We start from the raw sequence: 20,669 nt of genomic DNA, 5'->3' as shown, positions 1-20,669 counted from the left end.
TCACACAGCAAAACCAGTGAAAGACACCTTGAAATCGTTTGGATGAGACATCCGCACCCATTGTACTCCCCCGGCCTGGTGCCATCTGAATATCACCTCTTTGCATCAATGGGGCACACACTCGCAGAACAGCACTTCAGCAATTTCGAGGAAGTTGGAAAAAGGCTCGACGAATGGTTTGCCGCAAAAGACAAGCAGTTTTTCGGGCATGGTATTCATAACTTACCTGAAAGATGGGCAAAGTGTATAGAAGCTGATGGCCGATTGAATAAACAAAAAATGAATTTCCCTTGAAAATGACATGTTTTCTTTACCATAAAAACTGGCAAAAACTTATGTATACCTCTGACATATACAGTACCTCTCAAAGTGAGGAAACGTTTGCTAATGCATTACAGGTACATTATTGACAATCTGTACATCTCAGTTTATTTGTGACATGTTACAGTTTTCTGTATATATGATCAAAAAAATTATTATTATTTTGAATCTAGGAATTACACATTGTGAGCAGACTGTACATTTTTTTTAGTCAAAACATTTGTGTAACTTTGTGTTACCAAGACAATCCTCAGTGTATTAGCTTTCTGTAGATATATAAATAGATTTATTTCATATCTTGCAGATATTTTTTTATTTTATTTAGCCAAATATGGCTGCCAAACACTGCCAGTTCTAGGGTTAAACATCATCTCTTTACACTTCATTGGTATTTCCTTCCTCCACACCAGGTTTCTCACACGCTGGAAGAATGCATTTCCCTGTTGAATCCTTTTACTGATATCCATCTCCAGCCCTACATCCTGCATCAGTTTGTTTCTCAAGTACTTGACGCTCTACAATTTTAAGGTTTTGTCCCTTTATTTTTTTATTCCCTTCCCTTTCTCCTCTAGTCAAAACCAATGAGATGTCCCTAGTAATTCCTCTCTGCTCCCCATACCACAATATCATCTGCAAACAACATTACCTTCAGCTCCCTTCCCCATATTTTACCTTTGTCTCCTTCACTATTCCATCCATACCCATTATGAATAACAGCAATGACATGACGCTTCACTGTCATGGTCCAGTGTCAATACAAAACCCCTCTGTTCTAATCACATGCATCTGGATACTGCTGCAATTTTTATACATTGCTTGCACATATTCTATCATTTGTTTTCAAAATCCTTTCCACTGTATTACTTTCCATACCTCTGCTCTGGGTACACTGTCATAAGCCTTTTCTAAATCAAGGTATGACATCACCACATCTCTTCCAAATTTCCATTTTCCACTAACTGCATCAAATTGAAGATGGGGTCTAGTGTTGATCTTCCATTTTGAAAGCCATATTGCTCTTCTTGTAACTGTCCTTTCATATTTCTTCTCATTCTATTTTATAGTACCCTTTTAAATATTTTCGCTACCTGAGATATGAGTGTGATTCCTCAATAATTATCACATATCTTCTTGTCCCCCTTCTTAAATACAGGTATTATTACTCCTTTACTCCAGGCATTTGGTACAGATTTTTCTTTCCAAATACATCTAAATAGCCTACACAGCCACTGTAGACCAATGGGTCCTGTTGCTTTTATAATTTTCACACACAATTCATCCAATTTCATCTAATCCCACTGCTTTTCCCACTTTGACATTCATTTGACAGCAGTTTCCACCTCTTCCATTGAAATTTCACTCTCTGATTCTGTCTTCTCACACTATTATCTCATCTACATCCCTTCTCACTTTCAGGAGTTCATCAAAGTAATCCTTTCATCTTTTCCTGGTTGTGTTATTATATATCATTTTTCCTTTTCATCTGCTTTGCGCAGACTCTTTTATCTTCATTCTTACAACTCCATATACCATTCTTTTACCACCGAGCTTGATAGCTGCAGTCACTTAAGTGCGGCCAATATCCAGTATTCGGTAAATAGTGGGTTCGAACCCCACTGTTGGCAGCCCTGAAGATGGTTTTCCGTGGTTTCCCATTTTCACACCAGGCAAATGCTGGGGATGTACCTTATTAAGGCCACAGACACTTCCTTCCCACTCTTAAGCCCTTTCCTATCCTACTGTCACCATAAGACCTATCTGTATCGGTGCGACGTAAATAACTTGTTATATACTTATATATACATTCTTTTACCACTATACACATCCTCTTCCAACTATTGTGTAAATCCTTCCCAGCTTTCCTTCTTTTCTTCACTTTCTATTTTCTTGCGCCTTATTTCTATTTCCTGATACTTTCTTCTACTTTATTCCATTTTATCCCTATTCCAAACTTGCCATGCTTTCTTTTTACACTGCTTCCTATACCCTCTCATTCCACCATGGAGTTGCTTATCTTTCATTCCTTCAGCTATTCTGCCACAAGCACTCTCTGCACTGCTTACAAATGCCTTCCTGAACATGTCCCATTTCACTTGCACACACTCCATCTCAGGAACTCAGAAGGGGAGGTCGCCATGTGGTTTTCTAGAAAAGTATTCAAATTTTGAGGATTTTCCCTTCATTAAATAATATTTTATCCCTGTTTGAGAATTTTTTCCAATGGGCCTCATTTTGTTCAAACTTTAACGTTTAAAATCTATCCTGAAACTTTTGTAATCTTATTCCCGCAGATGGTTCCAACTTGTCTCTCTGGCGTAGTCGCTAGCGCATTGACGCTGCGACCTGAAGGTTTCAGGTTCAAGTCCGACCTTGGTCAGCACTTTTTCTTCTTTTACTGGCAGCTAATCACACTAACTACATCACAGAGGCTGACGCATTTAAACTCTAATGAATAAAACTTACGACATGTTTGTTTGTGCGAAAAGGACGAATAATGATTTAAAATATTGCAAATAGCTCTAAAACAAAAGAGAGCATAGCAAATAAATTATTGAAAAAATAAAATAAGGTATCTATCAGTAAAAGAAGGAAAATGTATTGACAAAGGTTGGACTGTAACTCGAAACATTCACGTCCCAACGCCAATGCACTAGTGACTACGCCACTGAGACAAGTCGGAAACATCTGCAGGAATAAGACTACAAAACTTTGAAGAAGATTTTAAAGATTAAATTTTGAACAAAATAAGGCCCACTGGCAAAAACGCTCAAACTTTAATGAAGGGCAAATCCGCAAAATTTGAACACTTTTCTAGCAAACCACATGGCGACCTTCCCTTGTCAGTAGAGAGGTAAATATAAAGCATTAGGCAAGAATTTGAAATACACAAAAAAAAAAATTATTTCATATAGGCCTATATAAGGCAAATAGGTAAAATTTTACTAGCAGTGGGTGCAAAATAGATGTTACGAATCCAACATGGCACTGCTTGCATGACTTCATAATACCCTAGACAAGGCTACCGATTTAGTTGCAGTTAATGAAAAGACATAGGTATGGTTTGGTTAGATTATTAGACCATTGACTAGCAGCAAGACCATCGAATATGACTCTCATATTTTTAGAAAAGGCAAAAAGCAAAGAAGTCCTTTTGTATTATTAAATTAATTTGTGACTGTTTTGGCTTTTCCCGATTCAAAATTTACCACTGCTCTTTGTACAACAGTTAAGCAATTTACATATTCATAGGCCTACATTTAGTACAGAGAGATAGAAACAAGTGTTATTTTAAATAAATTTCAATTCGCTCAAACCAGCATTGCAAAGTATCACTTTTCTTTTCTGAATTACACAAGTTACCGGCAAAACATTGTTTGTTCTTTCTTGCCATAAAACACCAATCAGCACCAGTATTTTAAAATATTATTTTGAGCTTATGCACGAGGCTTGACTATCCAGATTGATGTAAGTAATACTGTAGTGCACTGATTTGTTAATTATTATTACTGTCCTTTATAATTACATACAGAATGATTCACATTATATCATTTTGACAATATCACAACATGCTGCTTAAACTTATTTCCATAACAACACTCTATGCAGTACTTCACAACACTAAACTTTCTTCCACAGATCAAACAAAGAAACTTGTTTCCTCTAATTTTATCATTTAAACTTTTATGGCCCGTCCCCCACAAGACTCCTCCCCTCCCCAATCCTTTCCTCACTCCTCCTCCTCCCCCGTCATCTACTCTCAGCACTAGCCCTCGCCATATGAGGAGCAGTGTACAATGTCCCTCCAGCAGTGCAACAAGCATCTAGCCTCCTCTCATATTATCACACAATACACATTCTCTCACACACAACTTTTTCATTTTTTTTTCCATTTAGATTCCACAACTACCTAAGAGCTCAAAATCAAGACTATTATTTCACAGGATGATTCCACCTATTTCAACTGCATAATAAACAGCAAGAAAACTTACATTAATAGAACACAACAACCATTCTCCACAAGCCAATGCATACCAATTTAGAAGGGTAAACAACACCAATTTAATCCATTTTGACTTCAAGACAGCTTTGTTAGCACTAAATGTAATGTACCTCATTACCATATTCGACAAGTTTGCACTTTGCCGATATAAGTATTAGGCCGACATAAGATATGAAGTGTTCCATTAGTAACATACCAGGTCCTTCTATACATAGTTCAACCAAGAAGAAGATATAGAATTCCAACAAAAAAAGGTGTAACAAACCTTATAAGGGATCTATGGACATAATCAAATTTTATTGACTTTAACCTGTTAACGTTTACTATGTTTTTTAACTACATTCTTAGATTAAGCGATGTTCAATGATTTGTATATGCTATTTTATCTTATGTTCTCCAGCTGAGGATGATCGACTGTAGATCGAAACTGCCCAGCAGACGGTGTACGTAGGTCGAGTCATAAGTGATGGCAACTATTTCTTTCTTGCGAACTGGACACAACACGGAAAATCTAAGATATGCATTTAGAAACGTACTGTATGTACTCTTGTATGATGCCACTAGATGGTGTATGTAAACAACAGTGTGAGTTTAAGCATGCCCTCAAGTTCAGTGTGTGAGTGAGAGTGTCATAAAATAGAAGTCAACAAGCAGGAGCAACGATCATATATTAAAATAGCAGTTCTCACACGGCAGAAATGTACGCCAATGCCAAGCAGAGCTGTGGGAAGCATTAGGTGTGCATGCCATGCCCTACAGAACAGTGGCGAGGTGGGTGGAGACATTCAAACGGGGTAGAGTATCAACTGCTGATTTGCCTCGCCCAGGCCGTCCAGTGTCCATGGACAAAGATGTATGTATAATGGTTATCGATCAGTGTTTACACAAGGACAGGCGCTGGACTCTAGAGGAATTGCAAGAACATACAGAAATACCAGCAGCAACAATACAGCGCATTTTACACAAGGACCTACAGAAGAGTGAATTTTGTGCAAAGTGGGTGCCATGTCACTTAACTGAGGTACAGAAGTGGAATTGTTACAAAACATGTTGCATCATTCTGGAGAGGTTTCAGCAAGAAGGACAAGCCATGCTGAATCGCATTATTGCAGTCGATGAAACATGGGCATGTGCTTATCAACCTGAACTGAAGAGACAGTCAGTGAATGGCGTCGTCAGGGGACATCACGGAGACACAAGGTTCGACAAAATAAGTTGCCCAATAAGGCTATGGTAATCCTGGCATACGATGTTCAAGGTGTTCTTGTGTGTCATCCAATGCGCGAGGGGCACATTGTCAATGCAGTTTATTACAATTCAATTTTGTTGTACCAACTGCATCGTGCAGTGCGAACCAAATCCAGATCTTTTGGACAACACCATAAATCCTACACGATAACGCGACAGCTCACACAGCAGCCATCGTTCAGCATCGCTTACAACGGTGGGGATGGGAGGTTCTTCCACACCCGCCTTATTCGCCTGATCTGAGCCCATGTGACTATGATCTAATCCCCAAAGTCAAGAAGCCATTACATGGACAACGGTTTGTTAACAAAGAGGACATCGTAACAGCATTTCGGAGAGAGGTGTCACACGTTAGTGACACACATGTAGCGAATTGTATTCAGCCCTCACTACCTGGCTGTGACACGTACCTTCCAGAATACTCACGAGACAGCCAGGGCAAACGTCAGCCAGAAAGGCTAGGATATAAAAGGCCAAGGTCAGCGCCACTCTAGTAGTGTAAATTTATGCCTGGGAGACTGATTACCTCGGATCGAGTAGGGGTATTTCAGTCGCCTTGATAAAGAATACTGCAATGTATTCGAAATGTCGGCAAACTGTACGTGATGTGCAGACAACTACAACACGGTTCAACCCGGGAAATTGGATAGAAAAAGCAAAATCTATCTGCAAACGAATAAGGGAAGAAAATCTCCAGGACGAGGAAATGAGACAGAAGTACATGGATATTATTAGTGACAAGTTTCGAACAGTAGACAGTAAGCAAGTTCAGGGTATAGAAAGAGAAAGGGTGGCATACAGGGATGCTGTAGTAGAAACAGCAAGGGAATGCCTAGGAACAACTGTGTGTAAAGATGGGAAAAGGCGAACATCTTGGTGGAATGATGAAGTGAGAGCAGCTTGTAAACGTAAAAAGAAGGCTTATCAGAATTGGCTCCAAACAAGGGCCAAGGCAGACAGAGATTTGTACGTAGATGAAAAAAACAGAGCGAAACAAATAGTTGTTGAATCCAAAAAGAAGTTGTGGGAAGATTTTGGTAATAATTTGGAAAGGCTAGGTCAAGCAGCAGAGAAACCTTTCTGGACAGTAATCAAGAATCATAGGAAGGGAGGGAAAAAGGAAATGAACAGTGTTTTGAGTAACTCAGGTGAACTCATAAAAGATCCCAGGGAATCACTGGAGAGGTGGAGGGAATATTTGGAACATCTTCTCAACGCAAAAGGAAATATTCCCGGTGGTATTGCGAACAGCCAAGCTCATGGGGAGGAGGAAAATAATGTTGGTGAAATTACACTTGAGGAAGTCAATCAATCAATCAATCAATCAATCAATCAATCAATCAATCAATCAATCAATCAATCGATACTGATCTGCATTTAAGGCAGTCGCCCAGGCAGCAGATTCCCTATCTGTTGTTTTCCTAGCCTTTTCTTAAATGATTTCAATGACATTGGAAATTTATTGAACATCTCCCTTGGTAAGTTATTCCAATCCCTAACTCCCTTCCTATAAATAAATATTTGCCCAATTTGTCCTCTTGTATTCCAACCTTATATTCATATTGTGATCTTTCCTACTTTTAAAGACGCCACTCAAACTTATTCGTCTACTAATGTCATTCCACGCCATTTCTCCGCTGACAGCTTGGAACATACCACTCAGTCGAGCAGCTCGTCTCCTTTCTCGAAGTTCTTCCCAGCCCAAACTTTGCAACATTTTTGTAACGCTACTCTCTTGTTGGAAATCACCCAGAACAAATTGAGCTGCTTTTCTTTGGATTTTTTCCTGTTCTTGAATAAAGTAATCCTGGTGAGGGTCCCATACACTGGAACCATACTTTAGTTGGGGTCTTATCAGAGACTTATAAGCCCTCTCCTTTATATCCTTGCTACAACCCCTAAACACCCTCATAACCATGTGCACAGATCTGTATCCTTTATTATAATCCCATTTATGTGATTACCGGAATGAAGATCTTTCCTTATATTAACACCCAGATACTTTCACCCCATCACCCCATCAACGCAGTAATTAAAACTCAAGAGTACTTTTCCTATTTGTGAAACTCACAACCTGGCTTTTAACCCCATTTATCATCATACCATTGCCTACTGTCCATCTCACAACATATCAAGGTCATTTTGCAGTTGCTTACAATCTTGTAAGTTATTTATTACTCTATAGAGAGAGGAAAGGAAAGGATGGTAAATAAGCTCCATTGTCATAAAGCAGCAGGAATAGATGAAATTAGACCTGAAATGGCAAAGTATAGTGGGAAGGCAGGGATGAAATGGCTTCATAGAGTAGTAAGAATAGCGTGGAGTGTTGGTAAGGTACGTTCAGATTGGACAAAAGCAGTAATTGCACCTATCTATAAGCAAAGGAACAGGAAGGATTGCAACAACTATCGAGGGATTATTATACCAGGCAAAGTTTTCACTGGCATCTTGGAAGGGAGGGTGCGATAAGTTGTTGAGAGGAAGTTGGATGAAAACCAGTGTGGTTTCAGATTGTACTGAAAGTCTGCAGTCTAATATCTTGGAACTTGAAAATAGGTGCAATGAGTATGGTATGAAAATTAACCTTTCGAAGACTAAACTGATGTCAGTGGGTAAGAAATTCAACAGAATTGATTGTCAGGTTGGTGATACAGAGCTAGAACAGGTTGATAATTTAAAGTATTTAGGTTGTGTGTTCTCCCAGGATGGTAATATGGCAAGTGAGATTGAATCAAGGTGTAGTAAAGCTAATGAAGTAAGCTCGCAATTGCGATCAACAGTATTATGTAAGAAGGAAGTCAGCTCCCAGATGAAACTATCTTTACATCGGTCTGTTTTCAGACCAACTTTGCTTTACGGGAGTGAAAGCTGGGTGGACTCAGGATATCTTATTCATAAGTTAGAAGTAACAGACAAGAAAGTAGCACGAATGATTGCTGGTACAGATGGGAACAATGGCAGGAGGGTACTAGGAATTAGGAGATAGAGGCTAATTTAGGAATAAACTCGATGGATGAAGCTGTACGCATAAACCGGCTTCGGTGGTGGTGTCATGTGAGGCGAATGGAGGAGGATAGCTTACCTAGGAGAATAATGGACTCTGTTGTGGAGGGTAAGAGAAGTAGAGGTAGACCAAGACGACGATGGTTAGACTCAGTTTTGAACGATTTAGAGATAAGAGGTACAGACCTAAATGAGGCCACAGCACTAATTGCAAATAGAGGATTGTGACGACGTATGGTAAATTCACAGAGGCTTGCAGACTGAACGCTGAAAGGCATAACAGTCTATAATGATAATGTATGTATGTATGTTTAAAAAAAGGTACAGTAATAAGGCACTTCGTGAGAACTACAAAGGAATAGCATTACTGTGCCACTGCATCTAGATTTATGAAAAGATAATCTTACAAAAAATCAAGAACAAGATAGATTCACAATTAAAAGAAAAACAACAAGGATTTAGGCCTGGAAGAACAACTACTGATGCCATATTTACAGCTAGACAAATAGTAGAAAAGGAGTGGGAATTTGGGAAAGACATCGCAGTTGCATCCATAGATATAGAAAAGGCTTATGACATGATTAGAAGAGAAGAGATATGGCAAGGGCTGAATAGAATGGAACTGTCACGAGAAATGCAATTGAGAATTAGAAACATGCATAACAAATATATGAACTGTGTTATAATAGACGGCAAAAAATCAGAATGGTTTAAAACAGAGAAGTTCGACAAGGAAGTGTATTTTCTGCGCACTTTTTAGCGATAGATTTACACCCTAGTGCTGAAAATAATACTAAGAATCGCTTATGATCACTGTGCGACATCTGGCATACACTTTACGTACTCGTACTGTTGTTGTTTACACAGCAAAGCCACACCATAGAATTCATGCTAGGAACAAGTTTCGCATTGAAAAATGTTATATAGTATTATATATTGTTTGTGTGACACAGTTGTTGGTGTAAGATAATAAAGGTTTAGAAAATTCATATCAATCGATCATATTATTGATTCAATTCAGATTTCATTTCCATTCAGTTGGCAGTATTACCGGATCCGGCAGTGCTCCCTCCTTACTCCTCAACCCAGTACAAAAATCTACCACTAAAAAGTGCATGTACAATACTTTCATCAGTGATGGACAACATTATAAGGAAAGTTCGCCAAGGGTCAACAGCAAATGATATGAAAGTCATAACATATGCAGATGATGTAATGATATGGGAAGAATATGAACAAAAATTGGAAGAACAGCTACATACCTGGCAGAGGGCTACTCCAAGAAGCAGGCATGGAAATAAGTTTAACAAAAAGTGAGGTAATGAAAATCAGTAAAGAAAATTTAAAAATGAAGGATGTTAGGTGTAATGAAAAAATTCTTAAAGAAGTAGATGCTTTTAAATACCTAGTAAGTAAGCTAACTGGGAAAGGAAACATCAAGGAAGAAATTTCAGAGAGGATAGGAAATTACTCAAAATTCTATTACTGTGTATCAGACATAATCAGAAATTGGAAAGTACCTACCAAAGCAAAATTAATGATATATAAATTATATTATTTGCCAATACTGACCTATGGATCAGAATGTTGGACTTGGACAAAAATGCGATTTTTGCGAGGGATCTTGGGTAAAACAAGGAGGGACAAGATAAGAAATGAAACCATACAGAACAAGCTACAAATCAACCCTCTAAAAGAAACTATGGAAAGAAATAGGCTGAAAGGGTTTGGCCACGACAAAAGAATGGGACAAGAAAGATTACCAAGAAGAGCTCCGGAATGGACAGAATCTGGAAAAATACCAATTGGAAGACCACAAACAAGATGGAGGGATCAGGTGGAGGATGACGTAAATCGAAGAGGACTACAGTGGCAGACAGTAATGAACGATAGAATGTGGGGGAAAAGAGAAGATTGGAAGAGGCTCTGTGAATGACCTGCATAAGCAGAAACGTATCAGGAAGAAGAAGAAGACTTGTAGTGGCAGTTTGATGGGTCCCTGGAAGCATAAAGGGAGGATCTCTCCCCTTTCTGCTATTTCAGCTATTGTTTTGCATCATTTTTGCATGATTTTCTCCTTTCTAAACATGCACCCCTGCTGGTTTAATTCAACTAGAAAATATATTTCAGGTAGGCCTAATAAATAACTACACTCTAAGGTTAGGTTTTTATAGGGCCATATTGGAACAATTTTTAAATAATATTTCTAATCAAGCGAGCCTCCGTGGCTCAGGTGGCAGCGTGCCGGACTCACCCCGCTGGATACCATGGTTCAAATCCTGGTCACTCCATGTGAGATTTGTGTTGGACAAAGTGGAGGCGGGACAGGTTTTTCTCCGGGTACTCCGGTTTTTCCTGTCATCTTTCATTCCAGCAACGCTCTCCATTAACATTTCATTTCATCTGTCAGTCATTTATCATTGCCCCAGAGGAGTGCGACAGGCTTCGGCAGCCGGCACAATTACTATCTTCGCCACTAGATGGGTGCTTCATTCATTCAATTCCTGACCCGGTCGAATGACTGGAAAAAGGCAGTGGATTTTAATTTTCATTTCCAATCAACATGTTCCTTCTAACATAACAAGCTGAACGTGGTCAGGTGTTAACAAGCATTAGCATGACATTATCTCTCTAACTTGCCTAACAGAACAAATGGCACTGTATGGTCCACTAGGAATTCTTCAATTTACTGATGTGCATAGAGTAATAATGTTGTTAGTTTTACACCTCACCTACAGCTATTATCAGTACCGTATGGTTCTTTTTGGAGATGCCAAAATTTTGTCCCACGGAAGTTCCTTTACTTGCTGGTAAATATACTGTTAAAAGGCTGAATACTTGAACATAATACCGCTGGGCTAAGCAGGGATCAAACCCACCAACTTCGGCTAAGAAAAGCAGTGCTCCAAAGTCTCAGCCTCTCAGCCCTGTGATGTACGTAGCATCTATCATCAACCACGGGTAGACTGAAAAGCTGACGGACCTAAAAACTGATGTCACTTTGCACTATTAGCAGCCTTCAGAAAGAGGTGTCTTGGAGGAAAAATAGCAGGTGAATATCACCCTCTTGACCTGCTACAAACTCTTCATAAAACTAAGAACAGTTTAAGGGAGGTTACAGATAATTAATAATTCACACAGACAATGCAATTATAAACCTTCAACACAATTCACCTTGAACATTTTATGTAGATCTAAACAAATCACCAAGCATAGCCTGTATTGTAGGCCTACATTTCGTATTTTTTTTTTTTTTTTACCTGAACTCAAGAAGTAGCCTGCAAATAACAAAATAAAATACATATACATATTTCAACATCATTTTAGAATGACTAGATACCTATCTGGCATGATTAGCTCACCTTTTGGTTCTCCAGTAGTCCCTGATGTGTATATGATGATTGCATCACTCTTGTCATAAAACTCAGGAGCCAATCCACCATCCAGGTCTTCAGACGATTCACCATTACAAAGAGTCAAGTCACTTTCTACCCCAGTAATGATTTTACTAGCTCTAACAGCCTGCTTCATAGCAAGGACCCTAAGTGCTTCATCAAATATCAAAAGCTTACGTCCAAGTTTAGAGGCAATATCTGACAAGACAGGTGCATGTTCTGGTGTTGTAACAATTAAATTGGCTTCACTGTCTTTAATATAATATTCAAGAAGGTTCGGAGGGTGGAGTGAACACAGTGGTACAGCTGTGGACGAAAAAAATAAAAGGCCCACGTTAACTTTTGGATGAAGCAAAATCTACGACTCAATTGACATGTATATCACTCTTTTTTTTTATTTTTTAAAGCCTTACCTATTTGGCCACTCATGAAGCATGCCCACTGCGTGATAACATACGTCGCATCATTAGGACACAAAAATGCAACTCTCTCTTGATAATTACCACCTAAATAGTCACGTATTTCACTGGCAAACTGTCGGCTGCTTAGGAATATACCTCTATATGTATACTCTCCATGGATATCACGCAAAGCTATGCGGTCACAGTACTGTCCTGCTTGTCGAAACACAGGAACCACAGATGTCTTTTGCTGAATAGTTTCACTAGGTGTACTGACAGAAGGTGCACAAGCTGCATAAGTTTGTTGCCAGCAGCGTGAAATGACATTGAATGTTATTGTATTCCGTCCACTACAGTTGACTAAGACTCGGCCAACCATTAAAGATGCCATTTTCACTTTCAAAGGTACCGGTACTTCATGAAGAAAATCCTATCACACAAACAGTAAGAATCATTCATTTGTAAGTCATTGACAAACTTAGCAAGTAATGTATCAGCGATTACTTAAAATAATAAACTTAGCAAGCTATGCATTGATGAAACACATTACATTCACTAGGGCAAGAAAATAGTTTTAATAATAACCAATAATGCAATATGAACAAAAACCTATCCATTTCTGTATGCAAGCAGCCTGTTAATTAAACTGTGCTAACAGTATTAACTCGAACATACAGTTAACTTAAGATCGACCACTTGGCACTTATCTCAATTGGCTGCCTGTCAAGGTAATGAAGAGGTACACAAACAAGCCCGCATTACTTTTTTTTTTTTTTAAATAGATGGCCAATCTACGCTGTTTATAGTCTAAGATAATTGTCAACACTTAGGACATTAATACAAGGAACAGCTCGATTTCTTTTAAAATCAGCATTCAAGGACATACATTTTTATTTACAAGGTTATGGTCAACCCACTCCTTCACACAAGAAAACTCGGTTACTTTATATAACAAAAATAACAGAAAAACAAATCCCAGCTGAACGATGAAAATATGACCACTGCAAGTAAGTCGCAAGAGTACCAGATAAAAACAAAACACGTACTATACTGTCCACGACCTACGTAACCATATTAGATACCACAGTTGAAACGTGATACCAAAACCAAACTCAGAACGATAGGAAAGCTACGTGAATCACGGGAAGGGCAAGATATACCCTTCTCGGACATACCAACACCCAAACATTGAAGTCGTAATACTCAGAAGGACCATCCTGCTTGTTACTTTGAAACTCGGACTTCTTTAAACGTGAGAAGCATCGGTGAGAATTCTTGGATTCGTTTGTGTAAAAAATGTTAGTTTCTTAACCTTTATTTATTTCACTGAGCTGACATTTGGATTAAATGTCAACATGAAAAGCAGACTGTATTATAAATGCATTTAAATACACAACATAACACATTATTTCTTCTCGACCAGTACGTTGCAGAGGAACTTTCAAGTAGTCTATAGCAAAGAGGTCTATAGTGATCAAGAGGAACCGGTGATGTAATGTAGCCTACGATTTGATGACGCCAGCTAAATAAATAGTCCAAAGGGCTATCAATATACTCAGCAACCAGCATCCGTGTTTAATCAAGTTCAGTTCGAAAGTCCTGGTTTCGAAACGTACTTCAAACTTTTTCTGTGGACGAATGAGTGTTCCGGTACATCATAAGGCACACGAAGTTTGACAGTTCCGCACCGGTAATGTATACGGTACGCATTTTAACTAAAGATGTCATCACTGCTTTTGGTGCCTAATTTTAGCTAGTCACTTTCAAAGATCAGTCGTCATCACAATAACCTAAAATAACCTATTCTGTTTGATAATTACCCCCTACCCTGTTCTTATGTTGCTCGTTTCTTTCTATGGTCCATTAAGAAAAGACATTGTATCATATGCGATATGGTAGCGGCATTTATTCTCAATTTGACATCGATACTCATCATTGCTGATACCGTACATTCTTGCCCTCACAGAAAAGACATCTTAGAGAATAATGGTTCAACTTGTACAGAGGAATAAGGAAAGTACGGTAATAAGACAATGCTTACAATGTCGTGGATAATTTGGAGTGTAAACCTTATGGTATATGAGAGAAGTACCGGTAGTGGTACCTTATATTGCCGGAATATATTTCAGTTATTTGTAAACAGCACTTTAAAAAAAAAGAAGACCTTGGTCTCCTGTTCCTCTTCTTGGATTCTGGAGGCCAGTGAGCTGTAGTTTAAAACAGTGTTTGGATGTGCACCTTTCTTCGGGGAAACCGCAACAACCGATGGCGGCGCCAAAATACGGCGCTATTGCTTCTCTCACTGGGCCAGCAAGTGTTGTTAGAGCACAGTTGACCCTGAGCTTCGGTGGAAACTGCATTTTGCACTCGCCTTTGCCAAGAGACAGGTTTAAAAATACTGCATCCATCAATAAATGGCAGTAGGCAGTCTCCTTTTGTAGAATAATTATAATATTGATAATGTTATTGGTTTTACATCTCACTGACTACATTTTTGGTTTTCGGGAATGCTGAATGAGGTGCGTGAATTTTATCCCGCAGAAGTTCTTTTACGTGCCGTTACATCTACGTATTTGAGCACTTTCAAATACCACCAGACTGAGTCAAGATCGAACCTGCCCAGTTGGGCTCAGAAGGCCAGCTAATAATAACAATAATAATAACAACAACAACAATCTTGCTATAAAGATTCATCTCACTTCATACCCGACCCTGTACAAAAATGGAACAACAGTTACACACCAGTAATAATAATAATAATAATAATAATAATAACAGCATACATGACACACATACGAGAGCAAATCAAAAAGTAAGTTACACTTCCAAGTTATGGCCATTTATGAAACGACCCACAACATACAATGCAAGTTCACTTTTCCACATAATCCTCAAGAGAGTGTAGACATTTCTCAGAACTGTCAACAAACTTTTAAATTCCGGATGCATAGAAATTACCTCCAGCACTATGTAACCGCCTAGAGACAGCTGCTTTCATCTCCTCATCACATCAGAATTGTCGTCCATCAAGATCCTTTCTCAGCTTACCGAATACGTGATAATCGCATGACGCTAAGTCTGAACTGTATGGAGGATGTTGTCATACCTCCCACTTGAATCGCTGCAGCAGTTCGGACGTTTGGCAGACCGTGTGAGGTGTTACGTTACCGTGCAGCAAAATCACACCGGCACTCAATTTTTCCCACCGCTTTTCTTTAATTGCTTTACGCAACTGGTTCAGTGTTTGACAATATGAAGCCGAGTTGATTGTCGTGCCTTTGGGCATAAATTCCACGTGCACCACACCCTCCATGTCAAAGAACATTGTCGCCATTACCTTTCCTGCTGAAGGTTGGATCTGTGCCTCCTTTTGTGGTGGTGATGCGGTGTGCACCCATTCCATCGATGTTCTCTTTGTTTCAGGGGTGAAATGGTTGACCTACAGACACTCGTTGCCCTCTGCAGAATACCGTTGCAAAATGCCAGTGATGATTGGAGATGTTATCCCTTGTGAATATCTGTGAGCAGACGTGGCACCCATCTTTGACACAGTTTTTGAAATCCTAGGTGCTGGTGAACAATGGAAAACACACTGCCATACGAAATTTTCAGCATGCTGGCAATTTCCTGCAGTGCTATGCGCCGATTCTCTCTAATGATGCCATCCACACGGTCAACATTTGCAACGGTACTGGACATTGCAGGCCTGAATTTGTGATATTCGGCAATGAGATCCGTGCGCCCGGTGTCAAATGGCTTACACCACTTTACAATATCTGGACAAGAAATTGCATGCTCACTATATACAGCAGTAATTTCACAATGAATGTCTGTGCAATTGAGCCGTTTAGGCCCACAGAAATCTGTCTGTTGCACGCACCTCCAATTTGAATTGAACATCCAGTTGACGTGCCATTGAGCATAGCCCGCTCTGCACACACAACACAATGGGATACCACATCAACCTTCCTATCGGACCTGTCAGCAGTTACTGTAGCTCGCTCCGCATTGGCCACGGTTACAACACGCAGGATGCTCTCACGGCGAGCTATTGCAACTTACTTTTTGATTCGCCCACGTACATACATCTCCATTATAGACCGTTATGTTTTTCAGAGGTTAGTCTGCAAGCCTCTGTGAATTTACTCATCGCTGCCGCAATCCTCTGTTTACAACCACTTATGTAGCCTCTTTTAGTTCTGTAGGCCTACCTCTTATCTTCATATCACTAGAAACTGAGTCTAACCATCGTCATCTTGTTCTCCCTCTACTTCTCTTACCCTCCATAACAGAGTCCATTATTCTCCTAGGTAATTTATCTTTCTCCATTCGCTTTACATAACCCCACCACCAAAGCTGATTTATGTGTACAGCTTCATCCATTGATTTACTTCCCAACCTTTATATCCTCATTCTGAATACCCCCTTGCCATTGTTCCCACCTGTTTATACCAGCAGTCATTCTTGCTACTTTCATGCCTGTTACTTCTAACTTATGAATAAGATATTCTGAGTCCACCAAGCTTTCACTCCCATAAAGCAAAGTTGGTCTGAAAACAGACCGGTGTAAATATAATTTCGGCCGGGAGCTGACTTTCTTCTTACAGAATACTGTTGATCGCAACTGTAAGCTCACTGTATTAGCTTTGCTGCACCTTGATTCAATCTCGCTTATTATACTACCTTCCTGGGAGAACACACACCCTAAATACTTGAAATTATGTACCTGTTCCAGCTTTGTATCACCACTCTGATGTTAAATTGTGTTGAATTTCTTACCTACTGACATCAATTTAGTCTTGGAAAGGCTAATTTTCATACCATACTCATTGCACCTATTTTCAAATTCCAAGGTATTTGACTGCAGGTGTTTGGTACAATCTGCCATTAAGACCAAGTCGTCAGCATAGGCCAGACTGCTTACTATATTTTCACTTAAGTGAATCCCTCCCTGCCCCTTAATACCTATCAGCAGATGATTCATGTAAACCATGAACGACAAAGGTGAAAGAGTCTAAACCTTTTAAGTACCCTGATCATTGTTCTATTCATGAGTTCAGTTGTTCGCAACGTCACCAGACAGATTTCCTTTTATGTTGAGAAAATTTTGAAAATAGGCCTTCCAACTATCCAGTGATTCCCTGAGTTCACCTGATTTACCCAAAACATTATTCATTTCCTTTTTCCCTTCTCTTCCTAATATTCTTTATTACTGTCCAAAAAAAAAGTTTTCCTGCTGCTTGACCTAGCCTTTCCAGGTTAAACTAAAACCTTCGCACAACTTTTTCTTGGATTCACCAACAACGGTATTTGTTTTGCTCTGTTTCAACTGCGTGCGATTCCTTGTCTGATTCAGTTCTTGTTTGGAGCTACTTTGATATTCCATCTTTTTACGTTTACAAGCTGCTCTCACTTCATCAGGTCCCAGGGGCTCTGAACTTTGGAGCGTGGGTTGGCGACCACGGGGCCCACAGCTGAGTCCTGGCATTGCTTCCACTTACTTGTGCCAGGCTCCTCACTTTCATCTATCCTATCCGACCTCCCTTGGTCAACTCTTGTTCTTTTACGACCCCGACGCTATTAGGTTTGCGAGGGCTAGGGAGTCTTTCATTTTCATGCCCTTCGTGGCCCTTGCCTTTCTTTGGCCGATACCTTCATTTTTCGAAGTGTCGGACCCCTTACATTTTTTCTCTCTGATTAGTGTTATATAGAGGATGGTTGCCTAGTTGTACTTCCTCTTAAAACAATAATCACCACCACCACCTCTCACTTCATCATTGCACCAAGATGTTCACTTTTTTTCATCTTTACACACAATTGTTCCTAAGTATTCCCTTGCTGTTCCTACTACAGCATCCCTGTATGCCACCCATTCTCTTTCTGTATCCTGTACCTGCTGAATGTCAATTTTTTGGAACTTTTCTCGAATCATATTCGTGTACTTCTAATTTCCACATCCTGGAAATTTTTTACCCTTATTTGTCTGCAGATGTCACTTTCTCTGTCCTAGACATAGAAATACTTAGTTCACTACAGATCAAATAGTGGTCTGTAAATACTGGTAATAATAATTTTAAATTATTATTGTTATTATTATTTGCATATGGACCCTGTTGGATCATGCATTACATTTATGATTTGCCTTTCTAACATACCATATTGCTTTCATTCTTTCACTGTGTGCCTGTTTTCTTTTCTTTGACCACTTAGTCCCCAATCTTTTAGGGACTTCATTCTCTGGCTTTACTACCCATCTATTTATCTTCTACCGGGCGAGTTGGCCGTGCGCGTAGAGGCGCGCGGCTGTGAGCTTGCATCCGGGAGATAGTAGGTTCGAATCCCACTATCGGCAGCCCTGAAGATGGTTTTCCGTGGTTTCCCATTTTCACACCAGGCAAATGCTGGGGCTGTACTTTAATTAAGGCCACGGCCGCTTCCTTCCAACTCCTAGGCCTTTCCTATCCCATCGTCGCCATAAGACCTATCTGTGTCGGTGCGACGTAAAGCCCCTAGCAAAAAAAAAAAAATTATCTTCTGATGGTAAATGTATCTATCCAGTATTTCTGTTCTATCTGGGCCTTTTCCAGATCATTTTTAACATCTTGTATCCATGATATGTTTTTCAGTAAATGTCATAATCTTGTGGGTTAGCCTTGAATACGATAGTCTGTGAATATGTCCATATAATTTCAGTCTTTGTTTCCTGATGTCTGCTGCAAGGTTGAACAGTCTTTCTGTAGCTTTGCGTGATTTGAGTCTATACCCTTCTTCTTTTTTTTCTCTGGGCCCAGAATTTACCTCAAGATCTTCCTTTCCTCCTCAAGATGTTTTCCAGATCATCTTTATTTTAAAAGTAATAATTATAATAATAATAATAATAATAATAATAATACCAGAGATTGCTTCCAAACTTTTAAAAAAGAGCTCAAGGTATAACAAAGTCCAAGTATAAGCTTCAAAAATGAACAAGGCAAAATTGGACTGAACAATCAAGAAAATTGCAATATATTAGCCAGATACTTTGACAAACTCCTCAACTGGCCATCTCCAACAAACAAACTAGAACTTCTGGCTCCTCCTATGAACTCAGATGATGATATGCCACCAACAAAAAAAGAAATAAAAGAAGCCCTGAAAAGTCACAAGAACAACAAAGCCAGTGGAGAAGACTTAATTAGAGGTCTGCATTATCTCTGATTTTTACCGGCGAGTACCGCTCGCCTCTCTGACTCTCGGGATTATGCGGCCGAGCGTCCTGTGCAGCCGGTTGCGGGTTACCGATCATCAGCGACTGGCCGAGCGCGCCAAACGCTCGGTCGGTCGCCAGTAACCGGCGGGCTCAGTGCTAGCCAGCCAGCGAGCTGCGCTTCGCCGGACTCGAGATCATAGGCCACTACTTTACATTAATCCTCACCTATTTATTTTACAAATGTCTTTCGGACTATCAGTTCTATAATCTAAATTGTATATGTTACATTTGAAGTGTGTTAATATGTTGCAGACTATTGGATTTTCGTCTTTGAGGTGATAATGTATCTAATAATTGTAACGTTATGAACTGTAATGTCTTCATATAGTATTTTATTCCGTTCGCTAGATAAACGGGGACACAGTAATAGTGGGCTATGTGTAGCCTATCTCCAGACTCGGCCACATATACACTGTACTAGTATCAAATGCAGGATCAAGAAGAAATGCAGGATTGTTTTTAAACAAATACTTATCAATTTTCTTTTTACAAGCGTTAATTTATAAACAAATTATGACCTGTAAATAAAGTTATATGTGAATCATAAATATACAATTCGTTTTTCGTCATTGGTGCTGCCTGATGCACAGGATTCATTTGTGTTCCTGGAGCTACTACTACAGCTGGCGGTTTGCACTTCTTCCTGTGAAGTAAATGAAAGTAGAATCATACATTCATATCGTTTGAAGAATGTTTTATTTCTTGTGATTACGTGGTATGTTCAGAATACTTACGAAATTGTGATGGATCAATAAGAGATCATCTACCTTGTCTGATTCCAAGCACGATCATTTGCTGGACAGCAGGTGACCGGCCTGGCTGAAATTTCTCTCGCTGGCAGCACTAGTGGCAGGAGTGCAGAGAACTTTTCTGAATACTACTGACAGCCTTGGAAATAACTCCGCATGCGTTTTCCACCACTTCAAAATGTGGCATTCGGCACAGCTACAGTCGGATTTGGAAAGCGAAAGGTACCTGTCGAGATAGTAGTATTTTTGTGTCCATCTTCGTCGTCCTCATCCGAACTCCAGTCCACCTTGGACTTTTTCATG

General features: G+C 39.5%; 2 protein-coding genes across 11 annotated transcripts in view; one reads left to right on the top strand and one right to left on the bottom strand.

The window, feature by feature from the left end:
* Acsf3 (Acyl-CoA synthetase family member 3) overlaps positions 1-20,669 on the bottom strand; it is a 197,381-nt gene that overhangs the window by 128,240 nt on the left and 48,472 nt on the right. For 2 of the 8 annotated variants that reach the window (XM_067150220.2, XM_067150224.2), the window contains 2 exons: positions 12,381-12,798; positions 11,935-12,273 (listed from right to left, as the gene is read on the bottom strand). In XM_067150220.2, the coding sequence (XP_067006321.2) occupies positions 11,935-12,273; positions 12,381-12,759 (718 nt within the window). In that variant the 5' untranslated portion in view covers positions 12,760-12,798. The other 6 variants (XM_067150219.2, XM_067150218.2, XM_067150221.2 and 3 more) reach the window with 6 other exon arrangements.
* Positions 13,523-20,669, top strand: part of LOC136876353 (triple QxxK/R motif-containing protein) — a 97,537-nt gene continuing 90,390 nt past the window's right edge. The window contains exon 1 of one of the 3 annotated variants that reach the window (XM_068228386.1): positions 13,523-13,633. Coding sequence is in view for 1 of the 3 variants with exons in the window: in XM_067150227.2 (XP_067006328.1) it covers positions 14,062-14,070 (9 nt within the window). In the remaining 2 variants the exon portion in view is untranslated. Of the gene's footprint in view, positions 13,634-13,939; positions 14,071-20,669 lie in introns of those variants that run through there. The other 2 variants (XM_067150228.2, XM_067150227.2) reach the window with 2 other exon arrangements.

The sequence above is a fragment of the Anabrus simplex genome, chromosome 6 (genome assembly GCF_040414725.1).
Source record: "Anabrus simplex isolate iqAnaSimp1 chromosome 6, ASM4041472v1, whole genome shotgun sequence".
NCBI classification, from domain to species: domain Eukaryota; kingdom Metazoa; phylum Arthropoda; class Insecta; order Orthoptera; family Tettigoniidae; genus Anabrus; species Anabrus simplex.
Note: the sequence above shows the minus strand (reverse complement) of the source record. Positions and strands in the feature narration are given on the sequence as shown.